Genomic DNA, 24,442 nt, shown 5'->3' on the forward strand with positions numbered 1-24,442 from the left:
TCACAGACAGCCATTATAACAAAAATGCTGGCTCTAAATCACCATTGCAAACATTAGTTTACTTATTGTGAGCTCAATTCTGTTGCCGTTAGTGATGTAGGAGTTTATTCAATATTTTAGTCTTTAGGCAGACCTTATTTTGGAGATGTGTGGTGAATATTAGGCCCTCTGTACTAAAAGGTTTCAACCAAAAACCAAGTGAGCCCACATGGGTGAAACACATCTGTTACTTTTTCAGGAAAAAAAAAAAAAAAAAAATGAAAAGAAAAATAATAATCACATGGGAAAAAAACACTTGATTATGTATTCACCATCTAAATAAAGGGTGTATAAACATCCCCCAGGAAAAAAAAAAAAAAAAAAAGTTTTCTGAAGGTTTAATTGAAAGAGTATGCTGTTTGAATCCATTTTAGGGCCCCAGGAAGTCATTCAGATGATGCGTTTTCTTTTAAGGAAATTCATATAAAGACTGAACTTTCTAAAGTTATATACTATGCATTTGGTATCACAGAGGTCCCTTGTATGTTCTAAATTTAAAAGGACAACTAGTTTCCATGATTGTTCCAAATTGTTTCCACTGTTGTGTAGTTGCCTTTCAAAAATATGAATATGAATATTTGGTATGTCCCTCCTTTTTCTTACTGCTGGCATGTAATCGAATTTGTGCAAAACCTGATGATACATGTTATCCCAGCATGATTACATATAGAATGCTCTCCAATGAAAGGAAGGAAATCTATTTGTTTAAAATAGGTATTATGGTCAATGACACAAATTTCCTTATTTGATTAGTGATCTAGAACTAATGCAGAATCTTAAATAGTTTGCATTCATTTTATGCCATAACGCTTCAATATATATATATATAGAGTAGAGAGAGAGAGAGAGAGAGAGAGAGAGAGAGAGAGAGAGAGAGATTTCCAGGTTAAAATTAGATTTAAATTCAATTTTGACAAAATTATGAATTTCAGATGTTCAGGTGTCAGACTTTGGAAAACAGAATACCATAATCAAATACAATACAACCAAAATATTTACATCTGCTTGTTTACTTCTTTTAATGCATCTTTTGCATGAGCAGGTTACATTACACATTTATTATAAGTATGTTGATACTCACTATACAGATCTGCTCTACAGCCTGTCTCATATTTCTCATATTCAATACAATTTATCTCACAATCAACATCCACTAACAAAACTCTGTCCCAAGGGCAACACCTGCGTGAAACGCCCAGACACAACACAAGAGAATACAAAAAGAAAGAGCAAAAGATCTCATCATAAATTTGGTTGATAGCTGTATGTTGATGGTTTTGGCTAAGAAGAGTTGTGACAGGGAAAGAAAGATAGCTGTAGCTCAGGGAGAAACAAAAATGTCTTTGTGATTAGAGCTCTGGCAAAAGTCATTCTCTGAGATAGAATGGTGGCACAACAACAGTTAGTGAGGGAGAGTGTGGATAAAAACCGTAAGGTAATTCTCTCTCTCTCTCTCTCTCTCTCTCTCTCTCTCTCTCTCTCTCTCTCTCTCTCTCTCTCCTTACACAGACACACTCTTTGTCAGTGTATTTGTCTTTCTCTCTCCCTTTTAGAAAGAGACAGAAGGGAGAGGTAACAGGCAGATCGTTAACATGGTTAGTGGCAGAGGGAGGAAGAAAACTGGAGAATGGCCCGCCCACTTATGCCCCCTTGCCTTATAAAGAACCTCAAGTATAGGGAAGACCCTCTAAGAGAGTCGAGCCAAGCACACGGAAAAACACACTAATAGCCGGGACAAGTGAGAGTGAGAAAGAGGGCCAGAGAGAGAGAGAGAGAGAAAGAGAGAGAGAGAGACAGAGAGAATTATAAGACGCTGCATACATGGATGATCCGGGAGGTGAGTCTATTACTTCCATTCACACATAAACACACAAATCACCATATTAGGTTCGTGGCAGGGCAGGCTGACATTTGGTCAGTGGTGCACAGAATAAAAAGGTGGAAAATACAATGAAAAATTTAAAGTAGAACTTGTTTGGATCAGATTATTTGGAGCTGGAGAACTGTTGGCACTAAACCAATCCAACTTTCTAAAAACATATGATTCAAAATACAACTGTAGCATCTGTTAATATTAATGCTGGTGATGTATGTGTGGTCAATTATTTGTTAATCTTTGTGTGTTGACATCAGGCAGATCTTTAAAGGATCATATGTTATATAGTTTACCACATGCTTTCTTTAGTGGTGCATTACAGATCTGTGGTTTGTTGTTCACCAGACATCTAACTAATCTGTGACAGTAATTCAAATGACAAGATTAGCATTTGTTGGATTTGACTGATTAAAGACTATAGTAGTGATGTGATCGGTTGTGAATGATATAATCTCATTGGAAACTTCAGGAGAACATCACAACCCCCCAAAACTCTCTCAGCTGACCGTAAAAGGACTTATCTTAAAAAAGAAATTGAGGTATGCAAATTTTTGCAAACATGGACTATCAGTCAAACAGCTCATTAAAAATTTACATCGATTTTATTTACGACCTCCAAGAAACCTATTATGGATCAGGGAAAAGTGACAGGATGATCCAGCATTGTTCAGTACGAAAGGAGATCCTACACTACATGAAAGGTGACAAATGCAGGAATCCATGGCAGGCTGCAGAGTCGTCTAATGTATCTGTTGTCAGCATCTGTTCTCCATCAAAGTACTTTAACTGCAGGAGCTTGCAAAGAGTATTTGTGCAGGACTCAGAGTGCCAGGGCATCGTCAAAGAAGAAAAGAGAGAGAAAGATTATTTCTTCCTGAGTGTGGGCAGGCCATCTGGTAGCTGAGCAATCCTGAGTAACAAAACAACATCTCTGCATTGTTGCCATAGCTTCAGTTTAGTTTAGATTGCTTGAAGCTACACAACTACTCATGAAGTTAAAGGTGAAGTATGTAATTTTTGACTCTCTGCCATTGGTCCAGACAGATCTCGCAGTGACAGAGGAAACAGTAGGTTGACTTTTCTTTAGTAAATCAGTCTGTGCTTACCGAAATTCGAAACTCTGTCCCCAGTGGCCAAAGTGGAAAATGTTGTTGGGGGTAGGGATAGGTGTGAGCTTAATTTTCTGTGTGTGATGTCCACCGAAGGGCGCCAAAAGCGAGTAGTGAAGCGAGTTGTTTTCAACTGTACAAGCTGTAATACAGTGAAGAAGAATGCGTATTTTAGAAACTGTACCCCTCATCCCAAAGCCCAATCTAAACCAAACCATCAACGGAGTAAAAATGTAATATTAGAGGGAAAATTATAACCTCTGAATCACGCTCGTCAATGATTATGCATATGCAATTATTTCCTAATTTCAACGTGGGATCCAAACCCAGGTCACCCACGAAAATCATCCTATGAATGGCTAAAGGCCCAGGTATACTTCATTTTTTTCCGTTCCGGATCGGCTCATGCCTGGTCGATCGGGTTGCTTTTGTGAGTATACTATTCTGACCATGAGTGAATACAAACGTGTTTGACGCATACCCACTACAACTTCACTGTGAAACTCTTTTAGGACAGTTAATACTGTAGCAGGCACATGCATCAGCAACGCGCACAGCCGAGGAACGTGTGTGTGGGTCAAGATTATCTAGGCTGTGCACAGTCAAGCAGCACGGCTGTGCTGATGATGCAATTTGCGTCACACATACTGTGCGTGGAGCGAAAGTATACTTTGGGCTTTACTCATAGTTGTCTCTGCATATTAAGCTTAGATAAATTACTTTAACATAAAAAAAGACACACTTCAGCTTTAAAGGGACAGTTCCTCCCAAAATGAAAATTTGGAATCTGTGGAACATGAAAGTAGATGTTAGCCTCAGTCACCATTCACCTTCAATGCATCTTTTTCCACATAATGCAAGTGAAAAGTTACTGACATTGCCTTTCTGGCTAACATCTACTTTTGTGTTCCATGGAAGAAAGCAAGTCATATGGGTTTGGAACAACATTAGGGAGAATAAATGATGACAGAAGTTTTATTTTTGAATAAACATTCTATTTAATTATCCGCACTCTTTTTGAGCTGCACAAGACAAGGAATTATGGGAATGTTTCTGTTAGAAGTTCCATTGTTTCATTCTCATGCTAAATTGGGGAAACGTACTTTGTTCCATCTTCCTCTCATTCCTCAACACTAAATGCCTTGAGGAAACTAAACTTCCTGTAGCTGACACAGCAAGGTCTGTGTAATTGTTCTTCATTATTATTCCAGTCAAATTGAGGAAGTCCCACCCCTCCCACACACAGGGCCTCTTTTACCAGCCTGGCTGGGGTGATTCCCTTGTCTTAAAGGGCCAATGCAAGATAAACATTTTGAAAAAAAAATGGAAATTGGTTTTATTAAGATAAATACTAGAAATAATAAGAAAAGGGGGTAGATATTTCACTCTTTGAGTTGAAATAGGACATATAGGAAAATCTTTTGAAATGTAAAAATGTGATCATTGACCCCTACACTGTGGTATATTGCATGCTGTTGTAATTGGCTTGCATGCATGAGGGGCTCTGTAATCACACCTTAGTACAGAGCTACAAGTAATGCGTGGGTTAAGGCCGTTTGTTGTGATTCACTGCCTTGTGTTTTGCCCCTGTCATCTGTTTCCCCCAGACTACCATAATTTTCTGCCCTCATCACTGCCAGCTGTTCCCTATTGTTCTCACCTGTGTTTCATTTCCTCATTTACCCCTGTGTATATAATGCCCTGATTTCTACCCAATCTTTGTGAGTTGTTGTGTTTTTCACCTCCTGTTCCCGTATCAGTGCCCAGCATGGATGTGATGTTTGTTTGTTTTATTTCTTAGTTCTGCCTAGTTCCAGTGATTTCTATGTTATTTTGTACTTTATTAAACTTTTTAAAGCTGCATCTAGATCCAGCTCTCGTGACTTCCTTCCAAACGTTACACCATTGAAGTCACACCAATCACGTTACCACTGTTCAAAAGATGCTGCGGATGTCAGAATGTGGTCTAATTTTGATGATCACTGTGAGAAAATTTGAAATGCAAACTAGGCAGCTAGTCACTTGTTAGGTAACATAATGCTAACAGATGATGAATGTTTAAAAATCTATTTAAAGAAACTTTCCAATTTACTATGGATTCATCTTCACAGTTAAGATAGCTGAAACAAAGTTCTGAGCTTTATCTCTTGATTTGATGATCGATATGTTACCTGTCTAGCAGGCACCAGATGTAACTTCTACAAAAATAATGCAGTATTAAAGATCTAGAGAGAAAAGATAAGATGCAGATACTAGTAGTTAGTAGATGCATTAGAAAATATCTACAGAGGAAGTTTGTAAAATTAGAATGTCTGAGCTGAATATTTATGAAGTGATTTCTGATCTCTAGTGATCTTCCACCACAATTTACTCAAATACTGATTAACACCTGGTAATAAGATTGAAGAGGCTATAATTTTGCCTAACATCTCATTCTGTGCTCCATGGAAGAAAGTCATATAAAATGTGTGAGTAAATGTAGAAATCAAATGTTCCTTTTAGGGTCAACTATCCCTTTAAGTGAACCATTGCACCAGTTTCAAGGCCGCACAATGCATGTGCTTACCTAGGATTAAGCCCAGGGCCCCTGATTCTTAAGGGGGCCCCATATGTGGTGTCTGCCGACAACCCACGGTTGAACATAATCTAGTCTAGTGCATGTTTACGGTGCCTTATGGTAACCACGATGTGGCCCTGATGACTTTGTGCAGTATTTCAGCTATTTGTTTTATTCACTAAGCACCTGCAATCCAGTTTAACCAGACTCTAAATGAGCTGGAATAGCCAAACTGGTTGCAAAGAATCACTTTTACAATTACTATACCTACATTTTTCAAAATGATTTTTACTTGGCTCATTGCTGCAGTTTCCTGTTATAATGAACGCTAGAGGTGCTACAACAACAAATTTTTTTTTCCTTTTCACAGAAATCACTAGTGAATCGACAGATTATCAGTCCTCAAACACTTACTTTTCATCCTGTTCCTCACACAATACTATCTTATAACATTAAAACATAGTGCATAACTGTAGTAAAACATTACTATAGTGCATTACTTGTAAGACGATACATTTTTACGTTTGCATTGCATAACCAACTACATTTACAAGCTTGTTCGGGCACAAACAAGTTACACAGTGCTCAACTGATAGAGCGTTGCACATGCGATCCAAAGGTCTGGAGTATGAGTCCTGAAGAGCACATGAGTTGACACATGAGCTGAAAGTGACATAGAAGTAAATGATGTTGTTGCTTCAGCAATTGCATTTTTCATTTCACATTTTCTTTTTTATGACATTATCGGTTAGGTTTAGGGTAGGGAGGTAGGTTATGTTGATTTAAAACTCGAGAGAGCATTAACTGTTTGGGAGAAAACTGAACTTGCTTGAAACACAACACAGGGACCGTGATCCATGATCCGTGTAAGGAACTACGTAATATAATTTTGCAAAAATGTCACCACAGTCATGTAATTGACTGACATGAGGCTGGAATTAGCTCTGCATCCTGAGTATTTAAATTAAACTATTGTCTTTTCAGCACAAACATTCAGCTTTCTATATTTAGGATCAAAACTGAGTTGTATTTACCTGGTGCAATAAATGTTTAACAAAAAATATTTAAAAGAGATGTTTCTGAATATTTTTAATTGATTATCATAGCAGTTATCAATCATCAAATCATTATCAAATGATGGAGAAAATTGTTATAACCAGTGTAGACTTTCAGTGTAGTCAAGTTTGTTACTGTTATCTGATTTACTTCCTCTCTTTACTTCCTGAGGCAATCGTTGCAAAAAACAACAGACAGCGCATGCTAAGATAAACAAATGGTGATATCAGTCGGCACAAGTTCATTCTTTGTAATTTCCCCATATAGAGAGCATTCCATGTTCTGAAGGAGAAAAAAAAAAGACAAATAATGGAAATTATCTGTGATTATTTGTCACCATTATTGCTCTGTTTGCAATGGAGACAAAGTGGAGATCTTTACCACTTTTCTCAAACCATAATGTTAAAAAGAGACTCTGAGATTTAAAGGGATAGTTCAACCCAACATTTTTATTCTGTCTTCATGTTTACACACCATCATCCAAACCCATTTGACTATCTTCCGTGGAACACAAAAGGAGACGTTAGGCAGAAGTTTAGCCTCATTCACCATTCACTTTCACTACGTGGAAAAAAGATGCAATGAAAGTGAATGGTGAGGCATACATTCTGCCTAACATTTCAATTTGTGTCCCACAGAAGAAAAAACTATCCCTTTAATATAATAGCATGGCACAAGAAGACTAGTCAAAGAAGTGTTCTGTCTTCTCATCTGCTGGGAGTCTGCTCTTCTCTAGCATGTGTTTGTGCTGACAAGTTCATGTTGACTGCAAGATCACACTGGCACGCACTTCAAACATGGGTGTTATAATTGCTCTTTTATTGGAAATTCTGAGTGCATACTTTATAAACCCAGACCTAAACCACAATTCCACACATTTTCAGTTGACTTATTTCTGGTCTTTGCCCGTCTGTAAGACAGAAAAAAACGTGTCATGGGTAATCTAAGCCCCTTGAGCTAAAGAGGCGTTTTGGCGGTCTCACTAAAACAGTTGATTACTATTAAATGGACAGGGTTTCAGTTTACACTATTAGATAGTATGGTAAGCAAGGCACAATATATTGTATTATCTCTCTAAGAAAAGCCTCACACATATGAATGGGAAACGAATACTTCATTGAAGTGCATTATTACGGTACTGTTGGAATTTAATGACATCTTAAAATGCTACGTCAAGGTGAGATGATGTAAGGTCTCATCAGTGTGAGCTCTGGATCACCTAATATCATGGCGCATTATTCACACGTCACTTTTGGCTGATGGAGCTGTTTTAGGAATTATACCTGTCAGTGTGTCAATTTGTTACCTAATATTGTTTAAACACCAGTCAGACATTATACAATAAAAGTGAATCGTGACTGAGACCAAGACCGTAACCATGTCTTGAACACTGGGGGATATCAAACCATTTTATGGGTTGGGGGAAAGAAACTTACCAGATAACCACATTCATTCAATTCCTTTACAATATACACACATTCACTTTTTGTCTTGAGCCTGAAATGCTGAAAACGGCTCCGTTAATGTTTATTAATATGATTAATATGATTAATACGAATCACGTACTGTACGTGACATTTTTTAATTCAAAAAGGCAAATTATGCCAAATGGTGAATAGTTTGCACCACTGGAAATTACTGTTGGTCTGTACAACATTTAAATCAAAAATAGTGGGCAAGTATTGCATGTTTAGTTATATACTGACACTTACATGACACTAACACTCTTAACCTGAACTGCTGGCACTGATGCATGGCGCTGGAATAATCCACGAGGTTCCTGCTCAGCTTCTCAAATTTGAGTCCCGCCTTCATCGATTTTATTGGCTAACTCAAAAGACATTGACGAGTGGTGTTAGACTACTATGCACACTAAAAATAATTTTTTTCAAACCATTACGTTATTCCTGCAACAACTAAATGACAATTAGACAGCGGTGCATAATGAACTGCAGCAGAACAGCAACAAGGATATCAATTATTGAGGGGGACAATCTGACCATATCTGATTATTGGGAGGACTTATGGCCCTGACTGAGACTAAGCCTATAGTAGGTGAAAATCCCTTTAAGTAATATGTCAACTGGTGATTGGTTTTGGCCCCTGTTTCTATTAGTAAAAATTTCCATTTGGCAGAACTTCAGATCAACTAACAGTAAAAGCTCAAGGGTGATGCATTTTATTTGGGATGGGTGTCTAGAAGAATGCAATGAACAGAAACAGTGTAGAGGCATGTTTCTCCATAAAAGACCATTGAATAAACTGTTTGATTTTGGTGTTATTTTTTGTTCGCATAACAGTGGTCCTGCTGTTTTTCTTTGGAATCTGCTAAGGTCTTTACTTCAAGCAATGTATATTATTACCAGAGTCCTGAAAGGAAATTAGAGTAAGCTATAGCTATCTGTATCAGAGGTCAAATGTGATATTTCATATATGTAAACATTTGGGCTATAAGATGTTTTAAACATATTGGCAATGCTTAAAATTCTGAATTTTAATAGTAATTACTGTAAACTGGTGGATACGGCAAAACCAAGCATGAAAAACAATAACAAAGATGATGTATCTGAACCTGATATTCAAGCACAAGACTACATCTCAGTGTTTGTTTGAAAAAATAATATAAAATACAATAGTCATCTGCAGGGTAAGTTTTCCTTAAACTGTATCTCAGTGTGACGAGGAGGAGGTTGTGGCCGGGCCGTGAGAGTGCATGGCCGGCACTGAGTCAAATAATCATCGGTAGAGAGATACAGGGAAGCCAGAGACGCCATTTGTATTCTACACAATATTGCAACATTACAGATTTATCTGGAATACAACTGAGTGTTTTCATTGTGTCCCAGCAACAGTGCTATCACAATAAACAGACTTTCAATTAGGGGAAGGACACAAAGAATAAGGAACCTGAAACAACACAAATAATCATGAACAGAACATGATTGCTTTCCACTAGGAGTCATTTCAGAGCAGTTAAAGGGAAAGTTCGCCCAAAAAGAACATTTCTCTCACCATTTACTCATCCTCATGCCATCCCAGATGTGTATGACTTTGTTTCTTCTGTAGAACACAAAGAATTTTAGAAAAATGTTCCAGCTCTGTAGGTCATTTCAATGCAAGTGAATAGTGACTAAAAAAAGCAGATAAAGGCAGCATTAAAGTAATCCATACAATTCCAGTAGTTTAATCAATGTCTTCTGAAGTGATCAAGTTGGATTTAGGTGAGAACAGACATAAATGTAACTTTTTGACTGTACATCTTGCCATTGCAATCTCTAGGCATGATCATGATTTCAAGCTCGATTACACTTCCTTGTGCTGGCGCATGCACAGAGCACTAGATGGTGCTAGAGGAAGTGTAAACGAGCTTGAAATCATGATCACCAAGGAGACTGCTGTCAAGATTTAAAGTGAAAAAGGAGTTACATTTTGGTCTGTTCTCACACAAAAAATGACTGTATTGCTTCAGATGACATTGAATACCCCACTGGAGTCGTATGGATTACTTTTATGCTGCCTTTATCTGCTTTTTGGAGCTTCATAAGTCTGGCCACCATCCACTTGCATTGTCTGGACCTACATAGAGATATTCTTGAGATATTCTTCTAAAAATGTTCGGTTGTATTCTGCAGAAGAAAGAAATACACATCTATGATGGCATAAGGGTGAGTAAATAGTGAGATAATTTTAATTTTATAGTGAACTATCCCTTTAAAGGACCCTGGTGAATTGTGTGGAATTGGTCAAAATGTTTGGGTGGAACATGTCATCTGCTACATGCCTTAAATGCAGTGCATGAAGTTAAAGGGATAGTTAACCCAAAATGGAAAATTCTGTTGTCGTTTAGTCGCCCTCATGTCACTTCCAAACCTGTATGACTTTTTTTCTTCAGTGGAACACAAGAGGAGAAATTTTGAAAAATGTTATTGCTGCTTCTCCCATACAATGAAAGTAAATGGGTACTGAGGTTTTCAGTTCCACTCTGCCTAAAATATCCTTTTGTTTTCCACGGAGGAAAGAAGGCCATACAGGTTTGGAGTTACATTAGGGGCGATGTCAGGGATATGGGTGTAAATGATGACAGGAGTTTTATTTTTTTGTTTGAACTATCCCTTTAAGTGGTAAAAAGTCAGAGTTATTTCTGTCTCTTTTCTCTGATTAGTTTAACACTTACCTTTAAGATCAATGTTAACTATTGCGTAAAAAAATAAACAATATGGTATTATTTTTGGATAAATCGTTTCATGCATGGTGTCCTCATATGAGGACAGTTCCCTAACTTGTATTAAAACGAATTTGCTGTGCAATTTCAGGTAATAAAATGAATATATTTTTAAAAGCTCATGCATTAAAATAGTTAGATTAAAGCTTCAGATCGTTTTAATAAATATACCCAAACACTTATATCTTGGCCACTGACTTGCATGCCAAAGACAGGAGCTTCAAATAATGTTTGTTTAACCGAGGCTGATCTGTATGCAGCTCATGCAGGCACTCAAAAGTGGGTCGATCCCCAAAAGGGGTGATCTAGGGAATTCCGCTCACTGGCACATGTGGCGTCACTGCAAGCCTGGCTCCACAAACAAAATGGGTGTTTCCCTCAAATTCACATTTATATACTCTTGTATGGCAAGAAAAGCTACGCGCACATGTGTGTAAATGATCGTACACTCAAATAACCTGGAATGCAAGTTCGCACGATCAGTGGAATCTCAAATGTGAATTAAAACTCAGTTTGTTTGGAAGTTACCGCAGAAACCACGGCAGTTGTTTTCTTTCGTGCCGCCAACACAGCTCTGTCTGCCGCCCATGAAGGGCTGATGTTCTGTGTCTTGATGGGTAGGTGAAAAGCGCAGCGAGGCGCACTGATTTAAAATGCATAGGTGGATCATGCACGAATCGTGTCTTATGCTCTAACTACTTTCTGCTTTACTAAATTGAACCTGTCAACAGAGCAACCTTATGAGAAGTGGCTATAGCCTATTGGACTTTTCAAGAACTGTTTTCAGAACTATATGTACGGAAGTAAACTAACAATTTAGGCTACATTAATTCAAGATGTGTGTATGTATATATATATATATATATATATATATATATATTATATACAGGGTTGGGGAGTAACGGAATACATGTAATGGGATTATATATTTAAAATACAAAATATAAGTAACTGTATTCCACTACAGTTACAGTTTAAATCATTGGTAATTAGAATACAGTTACATTCAAAAAGTATTTTGATTACTGAAGAGATTACTTTGCATTTTATTGTCATTTGTTTCATTCAATATTTAGTCCTTTCAGATGGAAAACATTTAAACATATACATGATGTGATCCAAAGTGCATTTGAGCAGCGTTGAAACACTTTCTTATGATGTGTTACATTCATACGAGCAGACAGAGAAGTAAGTTTGAAGTAAGTTTGGAGCAGAAGAAATAGAAATAAACCTTGTGTAAATTGTCAGCTTTACACTAAGCTAAAATGCTATTTCTAGCCATTTTAAATGCACATGTTACCAGGCACGAACATATTTTTTTGTCAAGAAAATTCATGTTGGATCATAATTGCTTTATTTTCTAGTAAGACCTTTGATATTGGGGCAAAAATCCTATTCTTGATAATAATTTTTGTATTTTTTTTCCTGTAAAAATATCTGAAAATCCTTAAAAAAAGATCAATTTGATTTAACATGTGTATTTTGTCTTACTGTACTGGCAGAGTTTTTATAGTCAAAACAAGTGAAAAAATCTACCAGTGCTGAAGAAGTATTTAGAATACGTTATCCATAGTATTTAGAAAAAGGTGTTAAAATACTTTCCTTGCATCTTGAAAACACGTAAGTATACACAATCTAATTACTAAAAATAAAATTTAAAAAATCATAAAAAAAAAATCAAACTTTTACCTGCACAAAATGTACCTTTCCATAAAAATGTATCAAAATATGGTGAGGGTCTAAAGAGGTTTTCTCTATTTTATGGGGGGGTTTTGTCACATGACAACAAAATGGACTACCAGCATGTTGTTTACAACTTTGATTTGGTGGACAATTTTTTAAATAATAATAATATTTTAAAACAAAATTGTTTAACTGCTTTTTTTTTTTTTTTTTAAAGAAAAAATACTAAAAGACTACTTATTTATTTTTTCAAGAATTTCAACTTTTATTTAATGTCTCTGGCGGTTACTTTATCTATGTAGATATTTTTTCATTTAAACACCTGAAAAATATAAAAATGACTTTGAACTCTGTGAAGTGCATTTTTACTGTAATGTTGAATAAACAGTAGATCCGGACAAAAAAATATGACCGTCACATCAGTGGCCTATTTGTTTTGATCAGTAAAATACATCAGACCAAAATACACATCATGAAACGAGGAGGAGGGCGTGACTGGGCCGTGAGGGTGCACGGCCTGCACTGAGTCACCTAATCAGCAGGAAAGAGAGATAAAGGGGAGCCGGACACACTAGTGAGAGAGAGAGACACACAGAGTTATGTTTGTGTGTGTCTTTTATGCTATGCTGAAGCTCATTTGTATCACTAAAACTTTATGTTGACTGCTCAGTCGTGTCCCAGCTTCCTCCTTTCCCGACCAAACAAATGTCTTTTACATTTGGTGCCGAAACCCGGGAAGGAGGAAGAGAACACTGTCTGGGAGAACTCGCCGCCGCTGTCCGCCAGAGTGCGTAGGAGTCATTGCCGTCCGCCAGGGGACATAGGAGTCATTGCCATCCGCCAGGGGACATAGGAGTCATTGCCGTCCGCCAGGGGACAGAGGGGTCACTGCTGTCCGCCAGGGGACAGAGGGGTCGCTGCTGTCCGCCAGGAAGCGGAGGAACCGCTGCCATGCGCCAAGGGGCGGAGTGGCAGAGGACCAGTGGACAGCGTGTTCAGGACCAGCGAGCCAGCTTTTCTCTCCCTCTTCTCTCTCTCTGTCTCTCCCTCTCACTCTTTCCCTCTCCCCTCTCCATCCCTCGTCTCTCCCAGGGTCCCAGGAGGCAGGGAAGACCTGCTGGCAGAAGGACGGCTGGAAAGGCAACACCTCCCCTCCAGGAAGGGAGGGGATTACGTCAAGCCAGAGGTTTCCCCGGCCTGAACCGGGCGGTGGAGGAGTGTGAAGAGGAGGAGGGCGTGGCTGGGCCGTAAGGGTGCATGGCCGGCACCGAGTCACATAATCAGAGGAAGAGGGAGATAAAGGAGAGCTGGAGACGCCAGTGAGAGAAAGAGAGAGAGAGACACACGGAGTTATGTTTGTGTGTGTTTTATTTTTTGTTGAAGTTCATTTGTATCATTAAAACTTTATGCTGACTGCTCAACCGGATCTCATCTTCCTCCTTTCCCTACCGAACAGAGGTCTTTTACACCGGCAAATGCACAATGTCATGGCTTCAAGTTTGTTTTTTAAACTGACAGTATGGGTAAACTTTTGTTTATTTATTTTTTTTAAAACACCTCACAAAGCCTTGACCAAGGCAAGGCATGAATCCAGCTAATCTTGCCAAATGAAAAACAAATTTTTTTTTTGATGCTATTTATGCATTGCAGATTTTGGAAAAGAAAAATGTATTGGGAATAGTAAAAATAGATTCATATCCTGAATTGAATGCAGAATTGAAATTATATTGACAGCAGCCCATACAGTTGTTAATCATTAAAAAGGGTATACCATTCTTTAATATTTCTTTGAAGGATGAATGTAAAAACTTTTTTAAATATTAACAACAGTAAGTTTTTTTTTTTTTTTCATCAGTTGTTCTTTGGATCATTTATTCTCTTCTTTAACTCTATAGCTTACACTATAAATTAATAAATTAAACTCCCAACAAACACGGAGCCTGTTAAATATTAAAATTGTTAATAAATGCCAACCTTCCTTCTTTATTTTACTCTGTTCAGAGGTACAAGTGAAAAACCCATGCCACAGGCCAGTCTTCATCTTTCTGACTGTTGTTATTTCCCTGGGAATCATTACAATGGTGTCAGTTTCTGTTGTTCAGAACAAGCCTTTACTCCAGAAGTACAAGGTATGAACCATTCACTATCAGTAATTAACAATGCAACACTTTAGTAAATATTACAGCAAAAGAGTTGACATCAGATTTGTAAAGATTAGAACATTTCACTGATGAAATCTATGTAAACTATACAGTATGGAATAGTTTTGGATGCTGGGTCCTCCCATACTTCTGTGTTCATCTATGAATGGCCAGCTGAGAAGGAGAACAACACAGGCATGGTACAGCAGAAACACACCTGCAACGTGAAAGGTACATGTTCCCTAATTTTACTGTGCAGTATTCAAGATCTAATGTAACATGGATTGTATTGCAATAGCACTGATGACTCAAAGAACACTTATGGCTACATTACTGTTTTTACTCTGTTTTGACATTTATTTAATCTTCATGTTATTTTTGGCATCTGAGATACACCAAGTCATTTAATAGCTTGAAAAAATAGCATACTTTGAAATATCAGGTTGAAAACTTCTAACTACTTTAATTTGAATTATTGCTTTTCTTTAGTCAAATTGACCCCAAACAGAAGCAACGTTACTATATTGGATAGTTCACTATTCTAAAATATGCATGCCTATTTTGTTACAATAGAGAGTCAATGATTCAGTAATCATCATTACATGTTTTTGGTTTTGATTGGGTTATGAACACAGTAAAATAATTTGAAGGGAAACATGAGTTTAATTTTGAAATTACAATTGTTTTTAAAAAATATATATAAATCCTTGAAGTCAATGAAGATAATATCAACAGAGCATGAGGGTTAAGAACCCTTTAATATGTTAACCCTTATGTGGTGTTCGAGTCAAACTGACCCATTTCAAATTTTTACTAAAAGAAAAATGATACAAGAATAACATTTTTCAACCTGAAACTCCATGGCCTTGGCTTATTTTCTGTGAAGAATATGTAAAAGAAAAAAATTAATTGAGTACACATGCTAATATGACCCCACACATTCATGTCCTTCATATGATGTTCGGGTCAATTTGACCCGCATACACACAGAGACACACAGACAGACACACAGAAACATACACGCACGTACACACACACACACACACACACACACACACTCACACATAGAGAGAGAGAGAGACATACACAGACATATACCTGCTACATTGTTCCATTCCAAGCACCGAGAAGCCGTCTGCTCCCGCTTTCTCGCTCTCTTTACCCTCTGTAGTGTGGGAACCTACAGAGACACACAGACAGACATACAGAAACATGCGCACACACACATACACACACACACACACACTCACTCACTCACTAGATAGGTACATTTCCTGAAGAAAATGTGAGTGGTGCTTGCCGTGGCAAAATTTCTCACCACAATGTCCCACCAACTGCCCTAAGTTGAAAAAGGCCACCCACATGACAGTAGGAAGTTCTGGTCCAGAGATATTGGTGTTGTTCCATGGTTGCTAGCCAGTTACCAGGGTGATACTTATCAAGACTCCTTGCTATCCTGAGTGAAATAAGTCAACCCGGAAGTCTCTACGATTTTCTGGTGCAGAGAAATATGTTTTGCTATTTGGTTGCTAGGGTAAGCCAATGTGGTTTCTAGGCAGTTGCCAGGGTGATACTAAGAAGGCTGCTTTCTGTCTTGAGTCATACAAGTCAACAATTAAGTCTCTACGACATTCTGATCCTGAGATACACATCTAAGCGATTTGGAATGGAAGTCAATGGGGTTTGGTTGCTAGGGTGCTCTAAATGGTTGCTAGGGCGTGGCTAAGTAGTTTCCATGATGATACTTGAAGACTTATTGCTCACCTAAGTTAAACAAGCTAACTCTCATGTCTCTAGGACATTCTGATCCGAAGATATCCCTCTCAGCCTTTTTGAATGGATGTCAATGGGGCTGGTTGATAGGGTGCTCTAAATGGTTGCTAGGGAGTGGTTAACCATTAAACAGAGTGATTCTTATTGGCTGCTTACTAACCTGACTCAAAGGCGCAAATCCGCAAGTCTCTAAGACATTCTGTTCTGAAGATATCCAAGTCTTTATTATAGTGGATTTGTTACATAAATTATAACTTTATCACAAAAAATGAATGACACTTCCATTGTTAAATGTGATCTAGCAGAGATTAATTGCAAACATTAATCATATATGTTATCTATATTGTTTGGAATTGAGATAAAGACAATATGTGTTAAGGAGTTTTTTATGTACATTTTTATTTCTGTATTGCTTTTAAAACCCCAATAATGTCCCGGGTCAGTTTGACCCGAACAGTACCAAAGGGTCCAAAAAGTGAATACCACACAAGGGTTAATAATTAGTTCAACACCACATAATTTCTAAAAGCACTTTCCATACTAAAAATGCCTTTAGGCAAAGTCTGCATGGGTGTTCTGAGAAACCGGTTTTCGGTGTGTGCTGCTCTGTTTCCCCTGTAGGCAAAGGCATCTCCAGTTACTCAGCTAACCCAGAAAAGGCTGGCACGTCACTGCAAGTGTGTATGGAGGAGGCCAAGCAGATAATACCTGCATACAGACACAGGGAAACACCAGTTTACCTAGGGGCCACAGCAGGCATGCGATTGCTCAAGTAATTACTTCTAAGTACTGTAAATGTCAGCCATGAATCAGAATTATTCAGAAATAAGGGGGGTTGAGGATAATTCTGAAAACAAAAATGTCAAACTGAGAAACTTTTAGTAGGCTAACTGAAGACTTAAAATCAATGATACATTTTATTTTTAACCCAGACTCATGACAAGTTGTAATAATAGTACGAGATGGAAGAATCGTGAGAAATTGTATGAGTAAACTCAAGCAAACACATACAAATTTTAATCCCATAGAGAAAAATAAACAAATCAGCAAGTAATGTTATTGTATTTTTTCCCCAAACCTGAACCTAAAAAAATAAATTGTAAACCCTTACCCAGACCCTAAACCTTACCATGATTTTTATAGGAAAATAACTTGCCACATAAGAAAGAATCAGGTGTGGAACGAGAAAAAAGAATCATATTACAGGTTATTGACATACACCAGTCATTTGTATTGTATAAATAAATATGGAATGTGTATCCAAATTTGTTCACAGCCGTTTCCTTTCTTAAAAATAAAATGTTGGATGGCAGGCTAGCTAAATGTGTTGCCTGTATTGTTTGTTGATTGGTTGGTCTCTATAGAAATAATAGTCATTCCTTTTCATACGAGACAAGTTGTACAATATCTTTCAATGTATTATCATAAGTTGTCATCTTAAAACATATATTGTTTGCCCTTTTCTCAAAAATAAGTTAACTTCACACTTCACAAGGTGATTTTTAGTGTATGCATGAAATCAGTTCCTTTCAAGTTTACACAGGTACCATAGCAGAGTAACCACGAATGTAGTTACTGTATATATTTACTTAACATACCTATGGTCATGTTCCTTTTCCACTTTGTTTAACAACCAGAAAGTGTCCAAATATCTTTTGTCTTAATTTTGAACTGCATATCCATTGTTTTATTTCAACCTAATCAAACTTCTTTTTGTGAAATGTCTTTGAAATGTATGCTTGTGCTATCATTCTTTAAGAAAAATGCCACTTGCTTATTGCTGATATTGTCCTATCTAATGCAATAATATTAATACATTTTTTATAATATGCCTTAAGTGTCCAAATACTTTATGGTGCCTCTGTGTGTGACATAAAACTTTGAAAATTGAAATTGAATTGCTGAAAACTCTGTCAATGAATTATAATATTTATCTTCTCAAGGATGGAGAATGAAACAGCCTCAGAAAAGGTACTAGACTCAGTAGCACATTCTCTGCAAATGTACCCCTTCTCCTATCAGGGAGCTCGTATCATTTCGGGCCAAGAGGAGGGAGCTTTCGGCTGGATCACTGTTAATTACCTCAGCAAAAACTTGAGAAAGGTATAGTGATTGTATCTAAGAAATATGTTCACCCAAGTTTTGTCTTGAATACAAGTTGTGTCTTGAAATTGTGCACTTGATGCATCTCAAAGTAATTATTCTGTTTGTTCCGTGGGTGTGCTTTTCATGCAAGACCTTATCTTGATCTTGCAGGCCACTGGGACCCTTGGAGCTCTGGACCTTGGTGGGGCATCTACTCAGATAACTTTTGTACCTAAACATGACATTGAATCAGTCAACAATTCTATTGACTTCAGGCTGTACGGAAATGATTATCACCTATACACCCACAGCTTTCTCTGTTATGGGAAGGACCAGGTTCTAAAGCTTTCCATGGCTGAAAAATTACGGTCAACATTTGCGGTTGATAAGGTAATGACAATGCTTATTATTCAATTGAAAATTATTCTCAAATTGTGGGTTGAGTCACAGGTCTATTCTGAACAAACAGCAGGGAAAAAACAATGCTAAATGCAAGTAGTAAAACACAACTAACCATTATCATGCATAGTTAGTAGTATAGCAAAATAAAAAGGCTTACCAACTTTTAAAAGGGAGGAGAAAACTCTTCCCTTATCTTTGTTGTCAACGTCAAAAGCTTTGCGTCCAATCAAACTATTGTATTTTGGCACAAATTCATGTGAAGAATGGCATACTCAATATTGTTTTTTTTTTTTAAAAATAGTTTATATTCAGAAGAAATTCAGAAAGTTCCATTTTAAATAGAAATTTCAATTTAATGTCACCCTAATTAAAAATATATCAGGTGATATTATTTAATTCTGCAGTCAGTTTCAAAGTAGTTTCCCCAACACTAGTGCTGACCGCAATTTGTTTTGAGCAATTAATTATTGGATGTGGAGGCATTTTTGTTTGCTTGTGAATCATCAATTCTGTGATGTGTTGGGTCGCCACTTTGTCTTTATGTAAAATCTAGGTCCTGAAGCAGAACCACTGGTACAGACCACACTTGATTCTTGAATAACTGTCTTATATTCTTAAATGTTTTTTTCCCAAGACAGGCCCCATTGAGTTAAAGGACCCTTGCTTCCACCCTGGATATAAGGTCAACAAGACATTTCAGAGTCTCTTTGACACCCCCTGCATAGAAGTGAATACCTTTCCAAATAAAGATTTAACCCATGTGGGGTTGGGTAATTGGACGAAGTGCCAACAATCAGTGAGAAAGATTTTTAATACCAGCCATTGTGAATACTCAAGATGCTCTTTCAATGGTATTTTCCAGCCTTCTGTTGATGGAAACTTTGGGGTAAGAAACAATGCAGATTGCTTGAATGAATGAAGTTAATCATAGCTAGTTACAAGTCATAAATATTGTTAACTTTCTTGTCTCCCACCCATTCCAATCTCTAGGCCTTTTCTGCTTTCTACTTTGTAATGAACTATTTGAATCTGACAACTGACACATTAGACAATGCAAAGCAGAAACTGACAACGTACTGCTCCATCCCATGGCAAAAGGTGAAATGATTTATTTTCTATCTTCAAAAGATGTTAAAATCTTTGTTGGGGCATGATGTCTAAATATGAACTCGTTTGACTTTTGTAGATTGTAGAAAATCATCCCAATATAAAAGAGAAGTATCTTGCAGAATACTGCTTCTCAGGAACTTACATTCTGACTCTTCTGGAAAATGGATACAACTTCACCTCAAAGAACTGGAAAGACATCAGTTTCATTAAGAAGGTAAACATGGCATGAATTAATTCACGCTCTACTAAGGGGCAAATAACTAAACAGTTGCACTTTTGCCTGTGTTATTTCAGTGTAAAACTTATCCACTAATTAATCGCAATCCATCTTAACCAGGGATTGTTTTTCAGTGCAAACACTCCTCTGTTTTATGTAAGTTAGGCCAATTACAGATAGGTAAATGAAAGCTAAATTGAATTTCAAGAGATGTTAGGGTACAGTGTAGTGTACAGCCTCAGTTAAGTATGCTTAATGGGATAGTTCACCCAAAAATGAAAATTGTCTCATCATTTACTCACCCTCATGATATCTCAAGTGTGAATGACTTTCTTTCTTCACCAGAACACATTTGAAGAAAAAAAGAAAAATATCTCAGCTCAGTAGGCCCTTAAAATGCAAGTGGATGGTAATCTGAATTTTGAAGCTCTAAAAATCACAGATAGTCATCATAAATGTCATTGATACGACTCCAGCGGTTAAATTAATGTCTTCTAAAGTGATACAGTTGCTTTTGATATGAAAAAAGATAAATATTTAAGTACTTTTTAACTATAATCCAATGCTTCCAGTAAACTTCACGAGAGGGTGGAGTCCAAGCGGTCTCTCGTGTGATGTATTCACATTGGAATGTTACAGATGTAATCTCATGATCTCCTTTCTGTTGAAATATCCAGGATAATCACACAAATGCACCATTGTGAGTAAAGAAACAGATAAACAGTGCTGGGTAGTAACTGATTATATGTAATCTGGATTATGTAATTAGATTACAACAATCAAGTACTTGTAATTGGATTAAATTATATTGTAAAATACTTGTAATTGGACTACAGTTACTTTTTACAGATTACATGATTACATATTAACAAAGCAATGGTAGTAAATTGTTAATAATTAATTGATCATTCTTATCCTCTTATTAATATTTTACATTATTCATTCATAATCAGCACACCGCTGATATACGTTTGGTAAGTCTTCGAGTGATTTCTAAAGGGAGGGTGAGGGTTGTGTCGCTACTAGCTAGCCAGGTGAAGATGGAGCAGTCTACCTCAGCATTTAACCACTGGATCTATAGAGATAATTTCATTTTTTAGAATGAAATTACACCAGTGGTGTGCAGCTCACACATTGCACTTAATTACTTCAAAGGATCTAGTAGATGCCATCTCTAAGGGTCCTGCCCGCAGGGTACAAAATAGTTCAACTGCTCAATGTGTGCAGCAATATGGAACAAAGCCCATCGCTCTACGGTTGCTGCTGATGCAGTAGAGTCCACTGCATGAAACTTGATATAAAACTTGATACAATTGTTCCTTGTGTGACTCAGTGGAACTTTGCTGTTTGAAAATATTCAGCTCTTTTAGAATATTCTTGCTGTTCAAAAGATATTATCTTTCGCCTCAGCTTTGGAATAGGTGATGGACTATCAGTAAGCAGTAAGGGTTAAAAGTGTTTCAGTGTTTTTAGATGAAAGCTCTGACTTAGCAATATCATTGCTGTTGATTTTCTGGTCATTAATGTTCGTTATGTTGCTATTATTTTATGCACTTAAAAATGAACTTGATGTTTCATTGTTTTGAATTATAAACAATGATTCAATAAATATGGGTGTAAAATAAGACTGTGTTGAGAGGTGTGTTGATGATAGTAATGCTGACAATCTCTCTATCTCCCTGTGCAGATAGGAGAAAGTGATGCAGGCTGGACTTTGGGTTACATGCTAAACCTGACCAACATGATCCCAGCTGAAGCTCCAGAAACACCCTTGATGCCTTATGGGGGATATGTCACATTTATGCTACTCTTCTCACTTCTAATATTACTTCTCATTTTTATGGCCTACTTGTACTTCCGTCGGTCCACTAGGACAACCCAGAAAGACATAATTTAGCTCGACAAAGACAGGGCTACTTTGCTGTGCTCTCTTAACATTGAATGTTTATTTCTGCAGGATGTAATCTGTAAGATCCAAATCCATGTTTTGGCTCAATTTAAAGGGATCGTTCATGCATAAATGAAGATTCTGTTATTATTCACTCATCCTCATGTGTTTCCAAACCTGCATGACATTCTTTCATCTATGGAACACAAAAGGAGTCACCAGTCACTATTCACTTTCATTTCATGGAAAAGAGCAGTTTCAACATTCTTCTGAAATGTTCCTCTTGTGTTACACTTAAGAATGAAAGTCATTTGTGTATAAATGACACGAACAACATAAATGACAGCAGAATTTTCATTTCTGGATGAACTAATACTTCAAGGTTTTACATTTCAAAGAATTTGCACGTCATACCTCATGTGAAGGATAAACAGGCTTTAGGAGAGTTATGCGTTATTGGTTCCATTGGAACTGAAGGGATACTAGATGGAAGGGGAGTTTTTCTTTTCTATTCCAATTCTTTTCTGTGTGTTTGTGTTTTATTTTTTCATGATGACTTCAGCTTGCCTCTGAAATCTCTTAGAAGCATAGGTTTTAACTTTGAGGAGCTGGGTCAAGAGGGTTGCAATATATACAGTTTATTGTGTGCCTTTGAAGGAATATACCAGGGCAAGCTCAATAAACACCATTTTTAACATAATGTTGATTACCACAAAAATTCATTTCCACTTGTCACTCCTTTTCTTAAAAAAAAAAGGAAAAAAATAAATAAAAAGTTTACAGTGAGGCACACAATGGAAGTGAATGGGGCCAATTTTTGGAGGGTTTAAATGCATAACTGTATAGATTACAATTTTATAAAAGCTCTTACATCTGTTAAAACTTGTGTATTATTTGAGCTGTAAAGTTGTTTAAATCATTGTTTACTGGGATTACAGTTTACAGCGTACATCACCATGTTCACGAAGTTGTAAAAATTGGATACAACTTTACAGAGAAAGGTTAGTTAGAAAGGTTAGATTTTATCACACAAAAATTATGTTAACATGCATATTGTTTACATCTTGTGGCTATACTTTTGAAATATGGAGTACTTTAAAGTTTACTGATTGGTCCCATTCACTTCCAGTGCCTTACTGATACCCAGAATTTTGCGTTTTTTAAAGAAAAAAAGAGGGGTGGGTCAAAATAAATTTTTGTGGTAATAAATATTATGCCACAAATGCTTTTTGCGCTTGACATGTATGTGACCCGTAAAATTCCTTTAAATCTTTAAAGAAGGTTTCCCTATTTAGTTATAGAAAAGCACATTTTAGATGCCAGTCTCTTTTACTCTTTTAGTAATTTTAAATAAAAGTATGTGAGGACAAAGGTCTCTAGTTGTAGGCCCTTTTTGCCCTAAATAATCTGTATTATGGTCATATGGCTATCATGTAGTTAAACACAATAAAAGCTTCCAGCGTAGCATATTTTTATTATAAATTGAAAATTGGGGACTGTATTATTAGGTTTGTCTTGGCATGATATTTGTCTATTCCTGTGCTTACCATTCCTTGCTTTTTAGTGCATTTATTTCATCATACCACAGTGTAATAGGAGAGTTAAAGTAATCAATTATGCTTAAAATAGTAGCTCATGTCTGCTTCTGTAGGGCACATTCTGTGTGTGAAATTCCTGTGTATGGCCCTGAAATGATATGTAAAATAATGTGAATTCTGATTTTGTTTTTATATATTTAAACAACAACTGAAGCAAATTTCTATATTAATTTGACAAAATATTATTTGTGATGGTGTATATCGATTGTGTGTGTGTATATATACACTGATCAGCCACAACAGTAAAACCACCTGCCTAATATAGTGTAGGTCCCCCTCGTGCCGCCAAAACTGCACCAAAAGAGACGATATTCTTCTAACCACAATTGTGCAGAGCGGTTATCTGAGTTACCGTAGACTTTGTCAGTTTGGACCAGTCTGGCCATTCTTTGTTGACCTCTCTCATCAACAATGCATTTCCATCTCCAGAAATGCCGCTCACTGGATGTTTTTTGTTTTTTGGCACCATTCAGAGTAAATTCTAGAGACTGTTATGTGTGAAAATCCCAGGAGATCAGCAGTTACAGAAATACTCAAACCAGCCCATCTGGCATCACATTTTTCCCCATTCTGATGGTTGATGTGCACATTAACTGAAGTTCCTGACCCATATCTGTATGAACATTCATATGCATAAGCACTGCACAGCTGCCACACGATTGGCTGATTAAATAATCGCATGGAGG

General features: G+C 37.0%; 1 protein-coding gene across 2 annotated transcripts; it reads left to right on the plus strand.

The window, feature by feature from the left end:
• Positions 1–1,601: 1,601 nt before the first annotated feature.
• LOC127426885 (ectonucleoside triphosphate diphosphohydrolase 1-like) lies at positions 1,602–23,941 on the plus strand. 2 transcript variants are annotated; one of them, XM_051673996.1, is made up of 10 exons: positions 1,602–1,876; positions 14,544–14,671; positions 14,797–14,914; positions 17,078–17,228; positions 18,400–18,559; positions 18,713–18,931; positions 19,578–19,829; positions 19,934–20,041; positions 20,130–20,267; positions 21,958–23,941. In XM_051673996.1, exons 1-10 carry the CDS (start codon positions 1,861–1,863, stop codon positions 22,165–22,167), a joined length of 1,500 nt encoding a protein of 499 aa, XP_051529956.1. In that variant the 5' UTR covers positions 1,602–1,860; the 3' UTR covers positions 22,168–23,941. The 2 variants fall into 2 exon arrangements, with proteins under 2 accessions (XP_051529956.1, XP_051529955.1); XM_051673995.1 differs by lacking the exon at positions 1,602–1,876 and adding an exon at positions 11,075–11,476.
• The last annotated feature ends 501 nt before the right edge of the window (positions 23,942–24,442 follow it).

The sequence above is a fragment of the Myxocyprinus asiaticus genome, chromosome 36, assembly GCF_019703515.2.
Source record: "Myxocyprinus asiaticus isolate MX2 ecotype Aquarium Trade chromosome 36, UBuf_Myxa_2, whole genome shotgun sequence".
Classification (NCBI taxonomy): Eukaryota; Metazoa; Chordata; class Actinopteri; order Cypriniformes; family Catostomidae; genus Myxocyprinus; species Myxocyprinus asiaticus.